Source organism: Coloeus monedula, assembly GCF_965178545.1.
Source record: "Coloeus monedula genome assembly, chromosome: 25".
Lineage (NCBI taxonomy): Eukaryota > Metazoa > Chordata > Aves > Passeriformes > Corvidae > Coloeus > Coloeus monedula.
In genome coordinates, this window is record NC_138805.1 from 524,333 (window position 1) to 547,570 (window position 23,238).

Consider the following 23,238-nt stretch of genomic DNA (forward strand, 5'->3'; position numbering starts at 1 on the left):
AGCAGTAGATGCAGGGATGGATGAAGCTGTGCAGCCTCTAAAGCATTTGTTAGAGGCAAACAGTTCTGTTCCTGTTGAGGAACATTGCAGTGATAGCAATCTGTTGATCCAGTCATTTGAGTTAATAAAATAAATCAACAGAGCCCCTCTTGGCAGATAGTTGTGATTCTGAGAGAAGATAGAAGGAGGAGGTCCTGCCACCAAACGTTTGGACATTTTGTCCTGTTATTTCTCAGGTTTTTGCTTCATGTTAGGGAAGGAGCAGGGTTTTATCAACCAACCACAGCTTCCATTATAAATCATGAGCAAGAACAGGGAAAGAAATTCCTTGTTTCACTGAAAAGGGAAAAAATTACTTCTTGACTTAAAGGAACTCCCCTGTTTTTGTGCCTTCACTCCTGCCTGTGCTGCATCCTTTGAAATCACGGGAGGGCTTTGGTGGGGAACTGGAGGCAGCTCTGCCAAAAATCAGCTCTGACAGGCTGCAAGCACCCTCAGCTTGGACTCAGCATGGGAGTCAGAGTGTTCCTGCCAGCAAGAGCTGTCCTTCAGGAGTGACTCGCTGGGTTTGTGTCTGTCACACCTCCCTGGCACGGTCCTGTGCTCTCTGCACACCTGAGCTCCCACTGCACTGCACCACACCCAATTCTGGGTGAACAAAACAGCCCACGAGGCTTCTTAGCATTTGCTCTGCTTAAAGTAAAATGATTTTTAAGACATTTTTATTCAAGCCTTTTTCTCTTCCAGTGCCCTCTGTGTGAGTCAGTGCTTTCTCTGTAAGATTGTTACCTAAATTACAGCCACCTCCACATTAACAGCCTTCAACCCTCTTTGTTCTACTCTGCTTTTGCTTCATGCTTTGTCTTTTCAATCAGTAGCTCTGTGTCAGGGAGCTGAGTCATTGGGGACAGGCCCTTGTTTGATGCACCACTGCCTTTGGATGTCCTAACTTATTCTGGTTTTTGGGAATGGTTTCCTGAGGCGCAGAGCTGCCCCAAAACCTGCCCTGCTGGAGAAAAACCAGCGTGTGCAGCCAGGGGGGACTGGGCTGATTTTAACTGATTGTGATACTGCAGCAGCTTGAACTGACTGTGGTACTGCAGGTCCCAGCTCCACAGAATCCCAGGATGGGTTGGGAGGAACCTTAGGGATCATCCAGTGCCATGCCCTGCCATGGGCAGGGACACCTCCCACTATCCCAGGCTGCTCCAAGCCCCAATGTCCAACCAGACCTTGGGCACTGCCAGGGATCCAGGGGCAGCCACAGCTTCTCTGGGCACCCTGTGCCAGGGCCTGCCCACCCTCCCAGGGAAGAAGTTATTCCCAATATCACACCTAAATCCCCTCTAACCCTGCCCTCTGTCAGTGGGAAGCCATTCCCTGTGTCCTGTCCTTCCATCCCTTGTCCAGAGTCCCTCTCCAGCTCTCTGGTTTCCCAATGTGCTGCTGGCACACCAGTCAGGAATGGATAATCAACAACTAACATCCCACACAGACTTTTTTTTTGTGAATAAAAGGAATCAAAATAGTTCTGATGTCCAGGTGTTCAGCTCTCTTTAACAAGAGCTCAGGATTTGAGCTCAAATCCCGTTCCTCCTGTTAGTGGTGCCCTGAAGTGGGAGAGCATTTCAGCAGGGGCTGCTTTGGGAACGAGGTGAGGGTGTCCTGCTCTCTGTGTAGCCACTTGGCAAAGACTCAGTGAAAATTCTCCCAAACAGGCCATAAAAAGTTGCAGTTTCCCTGTCAGGTTTTGCTAGACTGTCATCAGATTTAAAAAGAAAAGAGAAAATTTTTTTACTAAAATTGAGCCCACACTTTGGATTATGTCAAACCCAAAGATCCAACCCAAATGTCTCAACCAGTGTTTCATTTGCCATTTATGTTGCTGGTACTTCCTCATTTGTTTGAATTCCCTCCCTATACACTGAAAATTACCATTGTTACTCTGAGTTTTCCCCTTAAAGCCTCTTGTGTCCTCCAGTTTTAGCAGCCACTGGCATAGAAGTGAAAAGATAAAGCTGTAGTAGGTGTTGCAGAACAGTTGTCATGCACCAGCAGCCTGTGCCTTCCTCCTCTGCTGAAGGTGTGTAGTGTGTATTTAACCTTTAGATGACCTTGTATTTATCTAAATATGTACTGCCCTGGCTATTCATTTTCCTACATTGCCAAATCCTTTAATCCTGGCTCAAAGCTCTAATAGTGCCTTGCTACATCTGTTGAGATTAACTCTTGGACTAAGCTCATTTATTTATACAAAAACATGGAAAACTTCCCATGGGAGGAGAAGCAGCATCTCTTAAGTGGGTAGGAATGAGGCACAAGGTGTGGGTTATAACCCTGATGAGGATCTCCTGGGGATCTTGCAAGAAAAGCTGGAATAAGTAAGTCAGAAAATGTAATTAATTTCTAGCAGTGAGTTAACGCCAGGGAGCCAGCACAATTCTTTGCCTCTAGAAAGTCCATGGTGATTATTGGTGTGAACATGGCAAAAGTGATACATGGACAGCAGGTAGAATGTTTGATTTGGGAAAGTTCTGGGATATCTGGAAGCAGTGACATAACCATCCAGGGTCCTTCATTTCTGAGTTCCTGGTTAGTGTGTTGTACAGTGCACGCAGGAGCAGGAGAAATATTGTGTTAACAGTCAAAGGCAAATGAGTTTTGATTCCATGTGCAGCATTTGACTGAGTGTCCAACAGTGTGGGATCTGGGGCTGGATTTAGATCCAGATTTAGATGATTAATGGAAGGTTGAGGTCCCAGGACTTCAGGTTTCTTTACACATCTCAGGCACAGACAATGTGGGCAATTACTGAGAATGAAAGAAACTTCATCACTCCAGCTGTGCAGTTTCCCAGATGATGTCTGTGTGGTGGGCTGAGACTTTCCCTGGATCTGTGCATTTTTCCTAATTTAAAAACTGCCTCCTGTATCTCTCATGTAGGAAGGGTCCAGCAGAGACTCTCAGCTACAGTAAAGTGTTAAAGCTGGGGCTGTTCAGCCTGGGGAAGAGAAGAGAGGGTCGTGTGGAGACCTCAGAGCAACTTCCAGTGTCTGGAGGGGCTATGAGGAGGGTGGAGAGGGACTTTGCATCAGGAGCTGGAGTGACTGGACAAGGGGGAATGGTTCAAAATGAAAAAAAGGGAAATTTAGGTTGGATATAAGGAAGAAATCCTTCTGTGTGAGGGTGGGCAGGCCCTGGCACAGGGTGCCCAGAGCAGCTGTGGCTGCCCCTGGATCCCTGGCAGTGTCCAAGGCCAGGTTGGATGGGCCTTGGAGCAGCCTGGGATAGTGGGAGGTGCCCCTAAAGTCTCTTCCAACCCAAACCATTCTGGGATTCCATGATTTAAATCCATGAAGTGTATTTTGTTCAAATACCAGCACTTCTGTGTCAGTGTCACTCAGCCTGTTCCCAGCAGAGCAGATCCCTGAGCCGTGAGCTGCCAGAGGAAGGGCCTCTGGATGTGATGCTGCTGTTCATGCTCGTTTTCTCGTGTTAATTGGCTCATTTCTGTCTGCAAACTGCACATAAATCCCCACTGCATTCCATAACTGCAGGATACCATGTCCTTGCAGGCCTCCCAGCTGAGGGAGTGGCTGGTGCAGCCATACCTTGTGTTGGGTTTGGGGTGGACTCTGTGAGTCACTTGTGATGCCCAGGCCAGTCCCAGTTCCAGGGAAGCCCAGCTCAGAGCCCAAGTTCTGCTGGCCCAGAGTGCTGCTCCTGCAGAGTCTTAAAACAATCGTATTTCAAGTGTGTGGCATTCAGCTTGTCCTTGTGCTTGGGCAGAACACTGCCCTGCTGGATGTTGGGGCTGTGGAAGAGGAAGGTGTCTGCTCTGATGACTGTTGCTTCCTTTGGAGAATTTGGAATAACTTCAGTCTGGAGTGTTTGCCAGGACACCCCACACATGGCACTGCCACTGAGCTGCTGGGAGGTTGGTGGGTGAAAATCAGCTTGGAGTAGGAAGGAGATCAATCTTTTTCCGTGGAGACAAAAGGGAATTGTGGAAGATGAATTAATAGAGGAGAGTCTGTCTGCCAGGTTTGGTGCTGACTGCCCTGTGCCTCCAGAGAATTTCATGGATGTTCCAACATGACTGTTCCAACATGTCCTGGCTGAGCTCGGGGCCCATCCTCTGGCTCTTTGCCTCGTGTTCCTGTGGTGTTTGAGCAGCCTGGGGCTGCCTGCGGTGCCTTGGTGCTTCCAGCTGTCCCAGTCACAGGCCTGGCACGGGACAGGGAATCCTGCCCTACCTTAGGTGAGGAGTCTGGGAAGGGTGGTGGTGCCTGAGTTACATCTCACAGGACAGGAGCTATGCTGGGTGAGGAGCATGGAGAAAAGGTGTAGAAAGATGGACCAAGGATTAAAGTTACCAAAGCTCTGCTCTGGTTTGACTTTTACCTGGGATGAGAGTGAGAAGGAAGATGCTGGGAAATAAGAGAGAAGTTAGGGATGCAGAGAGGTGCCAAACTCCTCTCTGGTCACAGCTTAGCCTGAATCCTCGAGCAGGGAAAGGGAAATAATTTCACTTCTCCCCAGATACAGTGGCCCTTGAGTGGCATGGCAATGTCTGCAGGCACATGCTACTCCAAGAAAACATTAGGATCCTTCCCATAGCCTTTAACCCTTATTCTGGTTTAGAGAGACTCTCCAGCATTTCTGCCTTTGAGGGGCTGCAGGGAGAAATGCTGAATTAAAGGTCACTGCAGGGACACTGCAAATAACATTTAAAGTTACTCACTGCAGGACCTTGCAGTGCCTTGGGCTCTCAGATTGTTCTCCCTCGGGGTGCTGGCAGCAGAGCAGAACCTGCAGTTGTCAGTGTTTTGACTGCTGGTCATTTGATGCTGGATAATGTCGGGGAGCATCAGGCAAGGGGAGTTGAGGGGACATGTTGCTTGAGCAGTTCAGATCATAACACTCAGTTTTGTCCTTCTGTTTTACTCCAGGTTGGATTCTTTCCCAGTGAATGTGTTGAACTCATCAACGACAAAGTCCCTCAGTCCGTGACCAATTCGGTGCCAAAACCAGGTGTGTAAATCAGCTTTTTTTGACGCAGTGAACTGGACTGGAGTTCTCTTTGTGTGTTCCATGTCTAATACCTCCTTCACATTGTCATGAGTGTTGATCATCCCCTGCACATCCTCATTCCCCTCTCTGTGTGTCGATCACCCACACGTTGCCGCTTTCTGGGGAGTTCCCACTGTTGAATGTCTTTCACTTGCTGTACAGACTTGGATCCATGTCCATCTCCTGCCTGACTTGAAGGATTTTAAGCTTTGTAAGAATTTAACATACTTTGAGCAGTCTGTCATGAGAGATTCCATGAAACATCCCAGTTCTGAGTGGTCAGGGAGTGTTGCATGTCAGGGTTTTCTATACAGAACATAGATGAGCAGGAATGTTGGTGCTGATCAGATGGAATAGATCACCTTGGTACTGGAAAGTTCTCTCTGTTTGAGGATGGATGGAGGAAGTTGGATGTAACAGAATTGGAATGCTGATGTGCTCTGGGTACATGGCTCCATCTGCTTCCTCCTGCCTTCTGGACAGTTCTGTATTGTAGGAAAAACAGGCAAATGCATCCAAAGTTCTGCTGAGGGAAGGAAAAACAGATAGAGAATGGGATTTTGGATCTGAGTCTACTGTCAACCTTCCCATCCCTTCAGTGTGCTCTGGAAGTGATTGGCATTAGGTGTTCTGGCATAACTGAAATCTCTGCAAAATTTACTGGTGGGGAAACTGAAATTTTTAAAAAATACCTCTATATTCATATAGATAAAGATATTTCTGTGTATCTTTACTATCGAGGAGAACTTCCAATGTGCTGTTCTTCCTTAAAATGTTAAGCAGCTGGGAAGTGGAGTTGGTGTTGAACTGGTATTCTTTTCATCCCTCTTCTCTATTTTAAAGATGTTCCTTATCTTGGCAGATTGCTGACTTGATACTTTAAAACAAATAGATGTGATTCAAAAGCTTGGCTTTTACCAAAGGAAACAACAGCATTTATCAGCTCAGAGCTTGAGAGTTTGGTGGAAAGTCATGGATAGCCCAAGCTGTGAGTGCTCTGCAGGGATCTGTGTGCTTTGGAGAGCTGGCAGGGCAGGGCAGGGCAGGGGTGTCCTCAGCCACTGGTGTTCCCAGCCTGTGACATTCCTGGCAATATGCATTTGGTGGAATCAGAGGCACAGAGATGAGCATTCCCTGCATCCAGGACCTGCCTGTGCCCAGTCACTGCTCCATCAGCTAAAGCAGGAAAGGCAACTTCCAGCCTATACACAAGCAAATGTTTGTTAAACATGACTCAGGCAGTTCAGTGTCCTGAGCTGCTGGGGAGCAGTGCCTTGCTCTGCTTTAGGGGAGATAATGGAGCAGAAGGGATCAATAGATTCCTTTTGGCTTTAACAACACACTGGGGGGTGCATTTCCCCTCAGCCCTGGGAAGTGTTTGGTATAAAGTTGACACCACAAGCCCACGTCCCATGAAAAGTGATAAGTTGGAAGATACTACCAAGTCACAAGGGTGTCCCCTGACCTTCCCTGATGGCTGTTCTGTGGGTACATTAAATGTGGGTACATTAAAAGGCTCCTCGAGGAGAGCACTAATGAGCTTCGAGGTGTAAGGAGTGGTGCAGCTGATTCTGCCATCCTGCCCCTCCTCTGCACGCAGCATTCCTGATGCCACTCCTTTGGTGCCCTGTTTGTGCACCTTGGGAAGTGACAGCACTTGATGTTGACAGGAGTCTGGGAGTCCTTCCTTGGACACTACAAAAGCTGGCTGGAGCAGGAGTCAGGGAGGAGGTTCCTGTGGTTAAGGAATGTTGGATGGGTGCAGGAGGACTCCGGGAACTCTGCCTGTGTGAGCTGGGTGAGAGGAGGAAGGCAGGAAGGAGTTCCAGGTCCAGCACAGCCCAGGGGGGTGGCACGGGGCAGGACTGAGGTGCTGGAGCACCCCAGGTGCTGCCAAATGGGAAACTGGATGTCCCCAAGGGCATCCTGCAGGGCTCACTGGGAATGGCATTGTCAGGATAATGCACTTTCCTCACCCATATTCATGCATTTTGTGTTTCCCAGTCCATGCCTTACGCACACAGGGTATTTCTCATGCACGTAAATACCCACATTAATTACTTTTCTCCCTCTACCTGTATTTAAAACACTAGTTTGGCTTTCCCCAGGGAATGGAGACTTTCCTAAAAATCTCATTTGGAGCTGTTGTCCTCACTTGACATCAGCAGGGTATTTCATCCTGAATTAATGTGAAGTTTTAGATTTGGCCTTGATGAGCTGCACTTATCAACAGGCCAACTTTAATTTCTTTAATCAAAATAGAATGTGTGGAGCATCCAGGATATTGTGTATGTGCAGAGTAAAGCTCTTTGCCATGAAGGAATTTCCAAACACAGAACTCCTCGTGCTGCTTAGTTGTCCCTGGATTTGGCTGGGCTGAGGAACCTGATGAAAAGCAGATGGAAAGCAGGGAACTTCCTGCCCTGGGTTTCTATTATGATTTATAATTAGAGGGTTTGATGTGCACAAGGGATGGGGACAGCATTTTAATGGAGCCATAAAATATTGCAGTGGTCTCTAATGCAGAGCAGTGAGTGCAGTTCCACGGAGATGAAACACGGGGAGGGGCAGAGCAGGGTTGGGATTGAGGGCAAACTCTGCTTTTGGAAACAATATTTTCATGGACTGTGGCAGGACGTGCTTTGTACCAGCAGTGATGGAGCCAGGGCCTGGGATAAGGGATGGAAAATGGGCCATACAGAAAAACTGGCCTTTATATTCAGTTCTGAACAGGCAGAGTGATACGAAAGAATGTCAATTTTGCTCCAAGTCACCTCTCAAATTTATTTGAGAATGAAGTTTGGAGTCAGGAGGTTTTGGAAAGGTACCTGTTGAGAGGTATTTTCCCTCCTATGTTGGACTAAGCCTGTGCCCTCTTTTTTTTCATGTTCAGTCCTGTAAGAAAACGCATTTTTTTTTCCCAGCTGGAATGTATATGCTTTCCTGACTGTTTCTATTTATGTAAAAAACCTTGTGAAGATCTAGGAAGGTTCTTTGGGCTCATCAAATCCCACATTTCTTGACCACTTTCCTTTTCTCTAAATTCTCCCAGTATTCTTAGTGGGATACAATAATGATAATTTTTTAGCCTAAAATATTATATTGAATTGATATCTAATATTCGTAGTTAATATTATCAATTTAGCTGAATTTCAGTGCCAGAATAGGTGGAATCAGCTCATATTCATGAGGATTTTTAGAGCTCCAGGAAAAAGGCTGCATTTGAATTTCAGATATTGAGAGAGAAGTGAACCTTTTCAATATTCAGTGCTGCTCAGAAGCAAAGGTGTGAATAGCTGCTCTGGATTTTCCTTCGAAGTGAACATTTGGGAATTGCCTGTACATCGTGGCTGTGCTGACTCTTCTCATTCTTCTCTGTCCATCTCTTTTTTTGGGAACAGTGTGTTAATGTCCATGTGTTCATGTTGTCCCCACTCATCAGTCACAGGCAGTGTCTCAGCTCTCTCTTTCAGTCCCTTCTTCCTCATAATTCTGGATATTCGTAGTTTAGCAATATTTTAACCCACATCTCACACCTTACCTCGTACCTGCAGTTTGTTTTTGTCTTTTCCTAACAAGCAGCATCTTCCTGTGACCCAGCTTCACTGCAATGGCCTTGCAGGGTCATTTTGGGGAAGGTTTTAGGCTTGGTCTTTGCTGGGGAGCAGCTGCTTTCAGTGGGGAAACACAGAATTAAGCTGCAGTTTGCAGGGGGACAATTAGAGCTGAAGAGAAGAAATGGGGGATAAGAAGGTAATGTTTCACTTTTTTTTCCTGCCCCCAAAATAAGCATTTTTAAAGCCTCAGGAGTCATTCTCACCAGTTCCTCATTTAGGACAAAGAATGAATAACCCAGCTCTGCCCAACTTTGTGGAGGAGTTTTCAAATTCCTGTCTCATCCATTTAATTTAGATTTGCCAGGTGAAGGTGCTCTTATGATACACAACATTAAAAGGAGCCCTGTCAGTATTTCAAGCTGTTGTGAATGACTAATTTTCTTTTTAAAACATCAATAACAGATTGATCTGGGCCAGCACACCCGATAGGAATAATCCACTGAAATTTAGCTCTGGATCAGGCAATGGGCTCTGCCCTGACCTCCTGCAGGCTCTGCTCAGTGCTGGAGGAATTTCTTTTAACTGCAGAAATGCAAATTGAGACACATTCACTGAGTTAGAGCTGTTGCAATCACAATGCCGTGCCTGGTTTGAAACAGGCTCATTTCTAATCCCTGGATAAAAAAGATTGTGGTCAGTTTTTCATTTTAGTAAAAATCAAGAAGAAGAAAGTGCAAATAGAGCTTAAATTCTGCAGATGCCTGGGCTGAGCAGCCATTTGACACTGATTAGAGCATCATGTCTTAATCAGTGCTTTTATAAAGAAAACAGGGGAAGTGAGAGTGTACATAATTAGTACCAGTCTTGTTAATCTTAAGTAAACAAAGCAGTTGTTTAGTGTTCCATGCCACTGTCTCATTAAAGCTGAATGAAATGGAAATGTGCTGAGCCAAGGCAGGGATCCATTTCCAGGGGGGAAGCAGAGAGGGCATGAGCACCCAGAGCTGCCCAGGCTGCCAGCTCGAGCTCCCGAGGGGACAGGAACTGCTCACAGCCCTGCCAGGCCTCGGGACCAAATCCTGCCGGGAATCCTGATCCCTTGGGCAGAGCTGGGCACGGACACGGGGATTGCAGGAGGAAAGGCCAACAGTGGGAGTGTGGAAACTCACTGCAGCAGAGTCCGTGTCCATGTCTGTGAGGGGAATTTCCCAGGCTCTGGGATTCAGGCAGCAGAGGCCCCAGCAGGTCCGTGCCAGCCTGCTCATGGAATTGTTGGGCTGGGAAAGTCCCGCCGTTCCCCAGCACTGCCACGTTCACCTGCAGACCCTGTCCCCACATCCACCCACTGTCCTGGGCCCTGCCATGCAGAGCATGGGGCTGGGGCAGAGCTGGGCCTGTGTCCTCTGCAGTTCAAGGTTTTCAGGAAGGACACAGCAGCAAAACGCGAGACTGAGAGTTACTCTGCTTTTTGCCTAAGAACAGCTTCTGCTTTAGCACCAGTGGAAATGCAGGGAAATTCAAAATGTAACAAAATTCAATATGTAACAAGCCCCGTGCTGTTGGGCAGGACAGGGATGCACCTTGTGCTGAAAGGTCAAACATGCAAAACGTTGGGGTTTTTTGAGCTGGGACACAGGGTGGGAATTCCTGGGTCCTGCTGAATTTCCCAAGTGTTTAGCACCAAACAGCCTGAAGGATTGGGTGTGTTGCATTGTGCTGTTCATAGCCCAGCCGAGCTTTGTGTGAAATGAGCCCGTTTTCAGTGGGAGCATGTTTTAACCAGCTGCTTTTTGTTTTGTTTTTTCCCATTTTTTTATTTCTCCCTTCCCAGTCTCCCCTGTCCATGGAGCCCGTCCAGCGTCCTGGAGCTACTTCCCCCCTTGTACGTTTTCACTTATTCCTTTGTCCTCCTTTCATTCTTGCCTCGTTTCTCTGTTTCCTTTTTCTTTCCTTCTTCTTCTCTACATGTGGCTCAGGAGCAGTGATGCCCTGAAGGATATTTAGGGAAACCAAAACAAACCTGTGTTCTAAGGTGCTTTTTTAAAAGATATTTGGACTTAAAATAATACAGCAGGGAAAGAACAAAGCTGGTTATAGCTCTTTTCTGGGGGTGATAGAATAATTTTGAACCCATAAAAAGATTGAAGAGATTAAAAAGAAAGAAATTAAGTGCCAGATGGCCAAGTATGAATGTCAGTGTGAAGGAAAGAGAAGGTAAAAATGGCTGATGGGGAGGAATTAAACATAGTTCTTGAGTTTGTTAGAACATGACAACCTTCAGAAGCCAAAATTCCCCTTTTTTTTTTTTTTATGAGGGAATGGTGTTTGTGCTTAACATCTGACAATGCCCAAAGTGAACTTGTGACTTGTGGCTTGTTTATTCAGCGTCCTGCTTCACGTTGCCATGGTCTTTTTTTGATCCTGCTGGTGCTGGTCTAAACCTCACAGCAATAACCTGGTGTCAGTAAAACCTGGGACTGGTCATGTAGATTTATCATTTTTTACAGCAGATGTCTCACTTGCACAAATTGGCTCCCCCTGGGATGTTGTTTGGATCCCCTAAGTCAGTCTGAAAGCTGGATATGCAAATACTGTAGAGAGATAATTATAAAATCTACAATATTCATGTATATATAGGCAGATAAATCCTTTATGCACACACCCACTGCCAGCTGCTGGCACAGACACTGTGCTGCTGTCCCTGGAATGTGGGGAGGTGCTTCCCATTCCCAGGGCTCCTTCCAGAGGGACAGAAAACCTGTTCCTGGTGTGAAGATTTGATTTCCTGAGCACCTTCCTGAGCACATGCCAACGTGATTAGATCCCTCCAGGCAGAAGGAGACTCCAGAGGGGGAGAACAGGGTTTGTATTTGGGATATATCATGGAGAGTGAGGTGAGGCTTCTTCCACTGCACATATCCAAACCCACAAGAGCCAGGGAATACTGAAACTGGGAGGGAGGTTTTAAGAATGAGAGCAGAATTTATTGCTATGACTGGCCATGTCCACTGATAAATAACGTGACAGAAAATTTGGGAGGAATCAGTATAGTGAATCTTGTAAGATCCAGGGAGTTCCCTTTGGGCACACAAATATGGGGAAAAGATTTTTCTTAATGTTTTTCCATTTGTAGAGTCAAGTTCCTTGGATCCCTGAGCCCTTCAGAGATGCAATTCCTGCCAAGGAGCAGCAGCAGTTAAATTCAGATAACACAGGCAGGCTTTAGCCTGTCTATTTTTTCAGGCAGGCTTTTTTATTAGGTTTCTAACACAAAAACAAGGGATGGCCACATTTCTGGTTATTTAATGTGAGTGGTCAGTGTTGAGTCCCCTTCCTCTCTCAGCTGTGAGAAGGAAGATTCTGACAACAGAACAGCTCCAATATTTTTGCTCAGAGCTATGAGGCTTATTAGTGGTTCTGCTTGTTTTTCCTGTGAAATTAATTCCTTGTGACAGCTCTGTCCTTTGTGAGTCATGGAATTGCCACAGAGATGGGAAACTTGGCTGTGGCTGCTCTGAGAGCACCACTGGAGAGCTGGGGAACCACATCCTCCCATGGCTGAGCACTCCTAGGCTCTGGGGCTGGGTTATGGTATTCCTGTGTCCCACAGATCATGGCTGCATGACTTCTGCTGCCAGGAATTTAGGAGTAGTTGTGCTTTTTAAGTGTGGCAGATTTGAGGTCCTGTTCAGGTTTTGCTGGTGCAAAGGGGAAGTTCCTTTCTGGGCTCATTGAGGCACAGAAGTTCTTTTTTGGACTCAGATAAACGAGCTGAGCTCTGGACAGGGAGGCAGGGGCTGGAAGAGGGTTTTGTAACTGGGACAAAGTGCCCCTGACCACAAGCCCAAAATCTTTGGCCTCCCAGCCACAGCAAAAGCTGTTCCTGTGCAAGCTGTGCTGTGTTGAACATCACTCATTTCTCCTCTCCATGTGCCAACCCAAACTGACATCTATTTTATAGAATTTTTAATACTCTTTTTACAGTGAAAACTCTGCTTAGGGTGGTCTGTGCACAGCATCCCAGAATCCCAGACTGGTTTGGGTTGGAAGGGAGCCTAAAGATCATCTGGTTCCACCCCCTGCCGTGTGCAGGGACTGGAATTGGGAACTGGCCTGCACACACTGTGCTCTCTCCTGAGCCAGCTCCAAGCCCAGTTGTTCAGGCACCAGCAGCATCCACTCCATCCCCAGCAGCTCAGTTTTCCAGGGATTTGGGTGTTCACTCAGCTTAGTCCAGCTCACCTCATGGTTTTTGCTGTTCACGCTGTGAGCTCAGTGGATCCCCTCCCTCCCACTCCTTTTTGCACACAGATATTGCTGGGGAAGAACAATTCAGGCCTAGAACAGCCCAGAGAAGCCCCAGCTCTGCATGCTCAGCACTGAACTCTGGATTTCTCCAGCTCTGTCTCTCTAATTGCTGTCTGTCCACGTTGAATTGTTGGACTCCTGCATTCCCTCCAGGAGATATTTTAACTTTGTCCTCTCTCTTGCCCTCTGTCTGTCCCTCTGCCCCCTGCCCTGACCCTGATTATCAGACTTGGAGATGGATAGTGTAAAACCAGGCTCTGCATTTGTTACCGAGGCTCTGAACCAGTCCCACCTGAGCTCAGGTAGAGCCTGTTCTGTGCCACCCTAACCACATCTAACCCTGTCTGTGGTAGCAATAACCACTCACTAACCCTGCTTGCTGGCAGAACCTAGCTGTAGTGTAATAAATAGTGAAATAGAGAATTAGTAATTTTTTATAGTATTAAAAAGCTATTGGGTAGAAAAGCCAGTGCCTGGTTCTGAGAACCCACCTTCTCAGGGGCAGATTTTCTGCAAGTGATTTCCAGACCCAGTGAGTGAATCCAAATCTTCAGGTGATGCTCAGCACACCTGGGCCTTGCCTTGTGCACACCCTGCAGTATCAGCAGCCATGTGGGTGGTAATCTGTGTATCAGAAATCAGCTTCTTTTCCTCCCCAGCTGCTGCATCTCTAAATATAAAGTGTTCTTCTTTTCCCAGCCTTTCAGTTTGAGCCTCACTATCCGAAGGGTTTGCCAAACCCTCTGTGACCACGCTCTGGAGGGAAGAGCTTGCTTGAATAAGAGAGGGAAGAAATGTGGTTAAATATATAGTTTTATGGCAATGGAAACAGCCCTCCTGTGTGCCCAGTGCACAGTGAGAGCAGAAAACAACTGTGTTGTGTTGTAATTGCCATGACAACGTGGCTGTCACTATCAGAACTGGCATTAGGTGAAATTAAAGTGTTCCAATGGAACTGAGGAGCTGAGATGTGTCCCTGGTACATTTTATGTAATTAAACATTTAATCCTCAGTTATTGAGAGGTATTTGACAACAGACATTTCAATTGATTTGCTTGTTGTGTTAAATCATACCTGGACTTTGTTCCTCTGGATCTCCTAAGTGCTTGGAAAGAGAATGTCAGTGGGATTTTAGGAGAGGCAGAGCAGCAATGTGTGGGAGCTTTATTTCTAGGCAGGGCTTGGCACCAAGGCACATGGCAGAGTTCTTGCACAGGCTTCAGACAGTGTTGTCCCCCGTGTCCCTCTGGTTCACCCAGTCCCTTGGGATTGGGGTTGAACTGTACCTTCCTAGAGGTCATCCCAAGCTGTTCCTTGGGTTAAACGAACAGGTTATTATTGGATATTTGATATCAAAGCAATGCTGATAAATGCAGCCAGTCAGAGCTCATTTGAGTCCTGCTGTCCACAAAACCATGGAATCATGGAATACCCTGAGCTGGACCCACAAGGATCAGCCAGTTCTACCCCTGGCCCTGCACAGACACCCCAAACTCCCACCCTGTGCCTGAAAGCGTTGTCCAAATGCTCCTGAAGCTCTGGCAGCCCTGGGGCTGTGCCCATTCCAGGGGGAGGAAGAATCTTTTCCTGACACCCAACAGCACTGGTAGAACATTTCAGTTCATGAAGGAGCCACTGCTTGTGCAGTTCAGTGACTGAAGTGCTTGGTAGGTGCCAGGCATCTCTTCTAATTGTATTTGAACTGATTGCAAAGCTTCTTGTGGTTTAGGTGTAAAGCTCTGCCTCTGCTGCAAGCCTTGTCTGGATTCCCGTTGTACCTTCTCCGGTCACCAAAGGAGGCTTTATTTTTAAACTAGGCTTTAGGGCTTTATTTCACTGCCATCAGAAGTGCTGGATGCTTGCTTTGAAAAAAATAGTATTATTTTGCTGGTAGTTTGGCTCTTGGATACATTAAGAATGTCAAACTTCACCTTCTGTAAATGAGTTGCATTGCTGGATTTCAGTGCAGTGCGCTCTGGAAAGTGCTTATTTACCCTGAATTGCTCCAGTAATTACCTGGTTTTAGGAGAAGGGGATTTATTGCAGGGACTGCCCAGGACTGTAAGACTGTTTAGTCTTTTTAGGTCTTGAAATTTGTAGTGCAGACCAGAACTGCAGCAGCATTTTGCTGAGTTTCTCATTTCCTTGGAGTCTTTTTCTCTTTGCTATCCCTCCCTTGTTTTAAACGATTTGTCTTTTGTTCCTTCCCATTTTTTGGCAGAAATAGAAAGGGATGAGAGCTGTGGGCTGATCTGTGGAAGTGCTGCTAAATAGAGGATTCATCTGGTCCTCTCTGAAATTTGCACCATAAAATCTGTGATTCTGCTGGAAAAATAGGAGTTGGAGAGAACAGCTCCCTGAGCCTGTGTGCTGGGGACAGACATGGCAAAAATTCTGTGTTCCCTGGGCAAGCAGGGATGGGATGTAGGAGCATCCCAAAAGCAGCAGCAGCAGCATCTGTCCTGCCTGGGATGAAGAATCACTTACAGCCCTCTCTGGGGGACTGGATTTGGAGAAAGTCCCACTGTGCTTCAGCCAGCCAGGCAGCACCAAGTGTGTTGTTCTGCTTTTCCAGCAGGAGTTTGGGAGAAGAAACCAGCAGGGCTCTGGATCTGGGTCTGCTGCTCCATTCCCCCTTCCCCTACAGGGCACAGGATGCCCTTGGCATTCCATGGAGGTGCAGCATTCCCAGGACCAGCTGTGCAGCTGAAGCTCTGAATGATCTTCTCAATGTCCCATTTCCATTTTGCAAGGGGGCAGGGTTTGGATGTTCCTCTAGACCTGCATGAAAATCCACCTGAGGAGTCTCCATAATGTACCATGGTAAGAGTTGCAGGTACACAGGATGGCAGGGAATTGCAGTTTTGGGAGTTCTTCACCAAACTGGGATGAGCAGTGGATTTAAAAGGAGCAGTTTTAGAGTTAAAAATATATTCTTTCTGCACCCTCTGCCTATGGGGACATGTTTTTATTTGCAACTTGCTTTTGCCTTTTGCCTTCAGTGGCAAATCTGAAACACTTTTCCTGTCTACCTAAACAAAATCTCTAAACCTTGGCTAACTCCAAGGTGAGAGATGAGCAGAAATTGTATTTCACGAAGTTCCTGAGGATGCAGAGCATTAGGGAGTCAATGTATTTTTTCTTCTTCTGTAATCCTTTAATCCTTGAACAGTGCAGGTGCTTCTGACAATGGCAGTGAGACCCAGGAGTGCACTTTGGCAGTGCTTTATGAACACCCCTGGCTGTTCCTTACCCCCACACTGAGGTTTTAGGTGATAGTGATGCAGTGTTTGCAGTGAGAACAAATCATGTTTCTGTGACATTTCCTGGGTGCTATGGAAACTGTCTGGGTGGTTCTCAGGAACTTGTGAGTAAGTTGGTTGACATTTTCTTCAAGAGGCCTGGATTTGAAAGCCCGGAGTGGAAGAGCAGGATTTGGGGATTAGTGCTGTGTCTGGAGGGCCCAGGGGAAGCTGGAGCAGGGGTGGAGCAGCAGGAGCAGGGCAGGAGATCCATCCTTTGGAGAGAAGCTGGACTGAAACAAAAGGGACCTGGAGGCTCAGGGACCCAGGGGCAAGAGGAAGGTGCCCTTTGGTTCTGCTGTTTCATTTATATCTTTTTTATTTTTTAGCTGAACTCAAATAGAGTTTTCTGATCTATGAAAGCCCTGCTCGAGCCCTCCCAGCCCTGAGGGGAGGGATCCTGTGTCTCCTCAGAATGTGCCATGAGTGCAAAGCCAGTGGTCCCAGGACAGCTGGTGGACACCAGTGTTGTCCTGTGGGACCATCAGGTGCAGGCTGAGCCTGGGGATGCTCCGGGGACCTTCTGCCTTCTCTGAACAATCCCAGTAAGGCACAGGTGGAGGTGTCAGTGAATGAGCCTCTGTGTCCAGCCCCCAAGCATTCAGGTTTTTCCATGGAATAGCTGAGTCTCCTGGAAATATGGAAAAGATCCCACACAGAGCTGGCACAAAAAACCCCATCCCTGCCCACCACAACCCCCTGTCAGGGTCCAGGCTCCTGGCCTAGGAGCCCTTCAGTAGCTTTGGGGAGCAAGGGGAGCAGCAGAGCTCTGCCAGTTGAGGAGCATCCTCTGCTCCATCCCAGCTTATCCTGCATCCCCACGGGGAGGCACTGCTGGTGTAATTACAGCGCTGGAAATCAGCCTCCAGGCGCAGGGAAATGCCTGAACACCGGTAGAGGGAAGAGCCAGGTTAATTCCTGTGTTCCCTACAGTGCAGTTTCTCCTTGTGTGTGGTCACCAAGGCTTTGGGAAGAAGCTGAGCCCATAAACAGCAGCTTCAGGCATCTCACATTTTGACAGGTAATTTTGTGGTGAGCCGTGGCCATGTTTCCTGGGGAATTTTAATTGGAAAATAAAAGGAACAAGCGTGGTGTGTGGATCTGGGCACAGTCTGTACACATCAGTTCATGAATAATTACAGAGATCTGTGTTCTGTGCAGGTAAGAAAGAGCTGTGTTAAAGTTTGTTATGGGAACATTCCCAGTGTTGGAGAGGCTGGATCCCTCCGAATAGGCAGAGTGGTGTGAAGCACAGCAGTGAAACTTGGCTGAGTGCAGGGTGTTGGAAGCACCAGTGTGCTTTAATGAGGCCACTTTCCTTTTCACTTGTTCTGTGCTGCTTTCTCACTCTGCCTGCTCTCCACTTACTCAGGTTGGGGGGGCTGTTATTTTTAAACAGGATGTTTTTTCCTTTCTCACAAGCTCTGTCAAAATGGGACTTAACTCTAATAATAGTTGGCTTGAAGCTCTGAAATCATGGCAAGAGGGAGTTTGTTCTGCTCTGCTTTTCCTCCTCTTTTCTCCTGAATAATTTTGTAAATTAGTGTGGGAGCCAGATTGCGACTTCAAAATACTTCAGGGCAGCTTTAACCATAGATGATGGCACAAAGCTCTGATCTGTTCCTGGCCTCTGGATTTATCAAGGGTTGTGCCAGTGCACAGCTCAACTCTCCTGTTAAAGCGTGGTCCTGGGAAGTTCACAAAGGCTGAGCAGCTACACCACCACCTCCCTGTGCATAAAGACTTAATAAATGGAATAGTTGGAATATTTTTCTTGCAGGCCATGGCAGACCATGGCTCCATCAACCAAAAGCTCAGTCACCACATGGTACCACTGTGCCCAGAGCAGCTGTGGCTGCCCCTGGATCCCTGGCAGTGCCCAAGGCCAGTTTGGATGGGGCTTGGAGCAGCCTGGGACAGTGGAAGGTGTCCCTGTCCATGGCAGGGGTGGCACTGGATGAGCCTTAGGGTCTTTTCCAACCCATTCTGGGATTTGATGATTCCATACTCTGTGACATGAGATACCTGGTTGCTGTCAGCTTTGAATCAAATCCAGTCATTTTAAGGCATTCCATGCCATGATGTGCTGCTCTGTTGTTTTGGGGTTTTTTTAATGCCCCAGTCTGCTTTAATCTATAGTTTCTCAGCAATACCCCTTATTTTTAAAGGGGGTTTTGTTTATTTGTGTTGTATGTGTGTGTGTTTTGGGAGCAGCTGACTGCAGGATAAATCCAGCTGAGTAAGAAGCAGCATTGGAAAATCCTGCCTGTCCAACTCCTAATGATGGCTTGAACCTCTTTCAGTGGTCACATTTGCAAAACCAAAAAGTGGAAGAAGCTACAGGCTGCACTAATAACATTCTTTGGGTTGCTTTGCCTTCCCAGTTCTTCTGCCTGAAATAAGTTTTGGAGGATAGGGTGGACTTCAGGATTGAATTTGTAACAGGCACATGGATGGCCCTTTTTTCTGTAGTTTCAAATGCTTGGGCTTCTTTGCTGGGTTTGAAAGATACTCATTATCTGCCTCCTCCGCTCCATGGCAAGCTGACCAGCTCCTTAGGAGTGAGGAATGCATCTCTTTCACTTGAATAATAATAATAATAATAATAGCTTAAAATTGTCTGGCAAAAGAAATTAGAACAGAAAATGAGACTCATGTGATTATTTTATTATTTCCAATCAAATATTCAGAAGCAGCAAGAAGACATCGCAGTGCTGTTCAGTGCAATGGAGAGCAGAGACCTCTGTGCAGGTGCAGAAGGTCCCAGGTGCAGAAGAGCCACATCTTGGTTGCTCAGGTTTCATTCCTAAAAGAAAGGCAGCTTCTAAGAAGGATTAAGGATTTTCCTTTACAGGAAAAAAAGCGCAGAAGATGTGTCACTGTACACCAGGTAGTAAAATACCTCCTCAGAGCAGTAATTGCAAAGGTAAAACCCAAGCCTGAAGCTGAGGCAGCTCTGGGTTATTGAGGATGCAGCTGTTACATTCCTGCCCTGATTAGCAAAAACAGGACTGGGCAACCCCTGGCCTTAGTTTGAAACTGGGCACCAGCAAAGGGTGTGAATGGAGCAGTTGGTCACAGCGGGGGTCACCAGCCTTGAACGAGTCTTCCTAGCCAAGCCTGGCCTACAGTAAAAAGAAAAAAAATTATACAGGGAGCATACAACACATCCTGGCAGCTTTGGGCAGCTCAGTGTTGTTGCTCTGAAGTCCTGGATGCTGCTTGGAATTGTATGTGCATTTTGCATGTTAAGTAGGAATAGCATTGCTTCCGCTGTATGCATCTGTGCTGGGATTTTCCCGGCTTTGATCAATGGGTTTGATGGGAAGAACGTTGCCAGAATGATGAGCTGGTACCAGGGAGAAGGGTTTGTACTTGGAATTATTCAGAGAGAAATGGATTTAGGAGTCGTGCTTGGCTGCTGAGGTAAACCCTGGTGTAATAGTGTGCTCACTGTCCAGGGCAAACAAGTCCAGCAGTAAATACCAAGTGTAAGGAGTAGCTGAGAACAGGATTATCGGGGGATGTGAGTCAGCAAATGATTTTGAAAATAGCGTGGAGGAGAAAGAAATGAGTTTTCCCCTCCTGCTCATCAAGATGTCTGCAGATAGAGAGGCAAATTCCCCTTAATCCTTCTGACCCTGAGGTTGCCCACCTTTAGCTGGCAAGCCCACATTTTAAAGTAGGTGAGAGCAATTATTGGAATTGATGAACTGGTGTTAATGGGAGAGCTGGGGTCAAACAGCACAACGGCAGAACTTATCCCTCAAACCTGCAATAAATGCAGGTAAGGTCACAGCTTCACTGACACTAGGAAAAGCCTTGGCAGAGGCTTCCTGCCCTCCTGGCACTTGCTCCTGCTCCGGTGCTGGTCGAGGCTGGGCAGGGATGGCAGTGATGGGATCAGGTCGAGTCCCGGGGTCTCTGTGCTGTGCCCTGGGCTGGATCCCGGCTGGAAGTGGGTCACTGGGAAATGATGCTGTCATTTGGCTTTGCTTTCAAACAGCAGCACTCCCGGAGAGTTTTTAATTGGGTTTGTTTTCCGTGATCTGATCAATGAGAACTAGCCCCTCGGACTGGGAGGGGGCATTGTTCCTGTGATTACATTAACGGGGACACTGAGGGCGCGGTCCCCAGGGTGTGGGGTGCGGTCCCCAGGGTGTGGGGTGCTGTCCCCAGGGTTCGAGGTGCGGTGCCCTGGGCTGTGGGCCCCAGCCTGTGTCCCATCTGGAAGCTGGGACGTGCTTCCATCCGAGCACTCGGGCATGCCTGGTGTCTCTCCCTTCCTTCTGGACATGCTGAGACAGATCTTTAGTGTGGACTCGGGGATTTGCTGCGGGAGCAGTGACTGAGGGACAGGGATGATGGCACAGCTGTGCCCCTGAGCTCTGCAGACCCTGCGGGATTGGGCTGTGGCCCTCACCACAGTGTCTTCTGTAGTTTTTGTAGCATGAAGGAGCAAGGAAGGAGAAAGTGGATACAGGTGAGTGCAGCTTTCCCGGCCCGTGTGTTTTCCTGGAGGTGCTCACAGGCTGAGGAGATGGGCACGGGCCCATCCTGATGGTGGAGGTTACAGAGCAGCCATGGGTTATATGGGACAAAACCAGTGGTCAGACCTTCACAGAATCCCAGGATGGGTCAGGCTGGAAGGGACTTCAGATGGTCACCAGGTCCCAGCTCCCCGCTCCAGCAGGGCCATCCCAGAGCACAGGACACAGGATTGTGTCCAGTGGGGGACACTCCACACCCTCTCTGTGGACAATCTGTTCAGTGCTTGGTCACTGCACACGGAAGTTTCTCCTCGTGTTCAGGTGGAACTTCCCGGACATCTCTTTCTATTGCTGGGCACCACCGAGCACAGCCTGATTCATCTTCTCAGCACCCCCTTTTTAGATTTTTATACCTGGGATTTTTTTTAATTTCAGTTTTAGCCCTCCCCCAGACGAGCAGCCGTGTGTTGCTCCCCATCGCTCCCTGCCCACCCTGCGCCCTTTGCCCGGCCCCGGGAGGGGGACAGGAGGGACAGGAGGGTCCCGCGGCGCAGGGGCAGCGCTGGAGCGGCTGCGGGAGCCGGGGAAGGAGGGAGGGAGGGACGGACGGACGGACGGAGGGGGAAGGAAGGAAGGAAGGAGCCACCTGCGGAGGAGGAGCCGGGGAGGGGCTTGGCAGAGTCGCAGAGGCTGCGAGCAGCCGGCGCATCCCGCGGATCCCGGCGGAGCCGAGCGCAGCCCGGCGCGGAGCGGGACCCGGCCGGGAGCAGGGCCAGGTGAGGCAGCGATACCCCGGGTTACCCGGCCGGGGGCTCGGAGAGGGGCTGGAGGTGTCTGCGCCACTTGTTGCTTAGTAACTTGCCAGATATTTCATGTGCGTGTGGGGAATGAGTGGCTTTGGATGAGGATTCTTCTTTCCCGGTGGTGGTGGTGCATCAGGAAAGAGGCACTGGGCACATGCTTCGCATTAAATATTGGAAAGAAATTCCTCCCTGTGAGGGTGCTGAGGCCCTGGCACAGGTTGCCCGGGGCAGCTGTGGCTGCCCCATCCCTGGGAGTGTCCAAGGCCAGGTTGGACAAGGCTTGGAACACCCTGGGATAGTGGGAGGTGTCCCTGCCCGTGGCAGGGAGTGGAACGAGATGGGCTTTTAAGTCCCTTCCAAGCCAAACTATTCCGTTATTTGATGGTACTTAACACCCCCTGGCTGGGCCCAGCGGTGCCGGGCTGTGCTGGGGTGTCCTGCCCAGGACACTGCCTGGAGCAGAGCTGATCCTACACGGGGGTGATGCTGTGGGGGTGCTCAGATGCCTCCCTGCCTGGGGTCATGCTTTCAGACAGGTAGAACATACCTGGTGTCAGTAATTCCTCTTTCATCCCTGGCTGCTAGTTACAGACCTGTGCTTCTGCAGTGGCAGACGATCCTCGGGGATCTGTGCCCGTGGGCAGGTGCCCTGGCTTGGTGACCAAATACCGATTAAATTTACTTACTTACCCCTCTCCCCATCCTTGTTAATTGTTTTACGTCTGTTTCCCTCTAATTAATCTCTGCCTTGCGGTTTGTATTCCTCCTTGCTCTACACTGGGCCCATAGTTGTAAACTGTTTTATTGGATTTGTTCTCGGGTCATGGGTGTGTAGCTGTTAAAGGGAGAGTCTTTCATGTCCAGGATGATTTGTGTGAGGATTCCCACCCAGGTCCCAGCAGAAGAGGAATTCCAGCCTGCAGGCCCCCTTCACCCCGGCCCTGATCCTGGGGCTGCAGGGCTGGAGTTCAGTGCCTCCCTCTCAGATTTATACCTCCCTCCCAAAGAGGCAGCTGACAGAGGGGAACGTCTGCAATTTAAATTTCAATAGATTTTTGCATATCACTTTATCTTTTTGTCTTCCCTCCCTCCCCAGACTGGCACATTCCTAAGCATTAATATTATTGATGCTGTTGTTAGGAGAAAGGGGCTTCCTATTTAAAACTGCCAGCCCTTTGTTTGCTGAAGCCCTGGGGCAGGGAATGCACACTCTGGAAAATAAAATTCCCAGGGAGAGACGTTACTGTGATCACAGTAGACACTTTGCAAGTAGCCATGGCTCGTCTGTTCATATTTGTTCAGAAAACCTCCTAAAAGCCATAGCCCATTTTAAGGACTAAATGCCCTGCAGGATCTGATTATTTGTGACAGAGAAGACAGGAGGCCTTCCCTTCCCTTTCCACTCTTCCCTGACCTCCTTTGTTCTGGGCACCACACAGGCGTGATAAAAGAGGCTCATTTGAAATCAAAGCCCTGCATTGGGAAGTGAAAGGAAAAGAATATAAAGCAGGCAAAACAATACATTATCTGCATTCCTAAGTCTTAAAAAGCAGATTTAATTCACCTCAAATCTCTAAACTATTAGGTCCAATTTTCACTTTCAGTGAAGTTTTTTACACTTCTTTAGCTGTGTAAGGAGGATGTATGTGAAAATATAATTTTTATCCTCTTTTAGCTATTGTATCCTTGTGCTGTGTAAAGTGAG

General features: G+C 48.0%; 1 protein-coding gene across 1 annotated transcript in view; it reads left to right on the top strand.

Moving 5' to 3' along the window:
* Positions 1–23,238, top strand: part of ARHGAP32 (Rho GTPase activating protein 32) — a gene marked incomplete at its 3' end in the record, with an annotated part of 172,213 nt that overhangs the window by 105,966 nt on the left and 43,009 nt on the right. Inside the window, exons 11-13 of the mRNA XM_082297092.1 lie at positions 4,953–5,034; positions 10,462–10,512; positions 13,166–13,240. Coding sequence (XP_082153218.1) covers positions 4,953–5,034; positions 10,462–10,512; positions 13,166–13,240 — 208 coding nt within the window. The remainder of the gene's footprint in view (positions 1–4,952; positions 5,035–10,461; positions 10,513–13,165; positions 13,241–23,238) is intronic.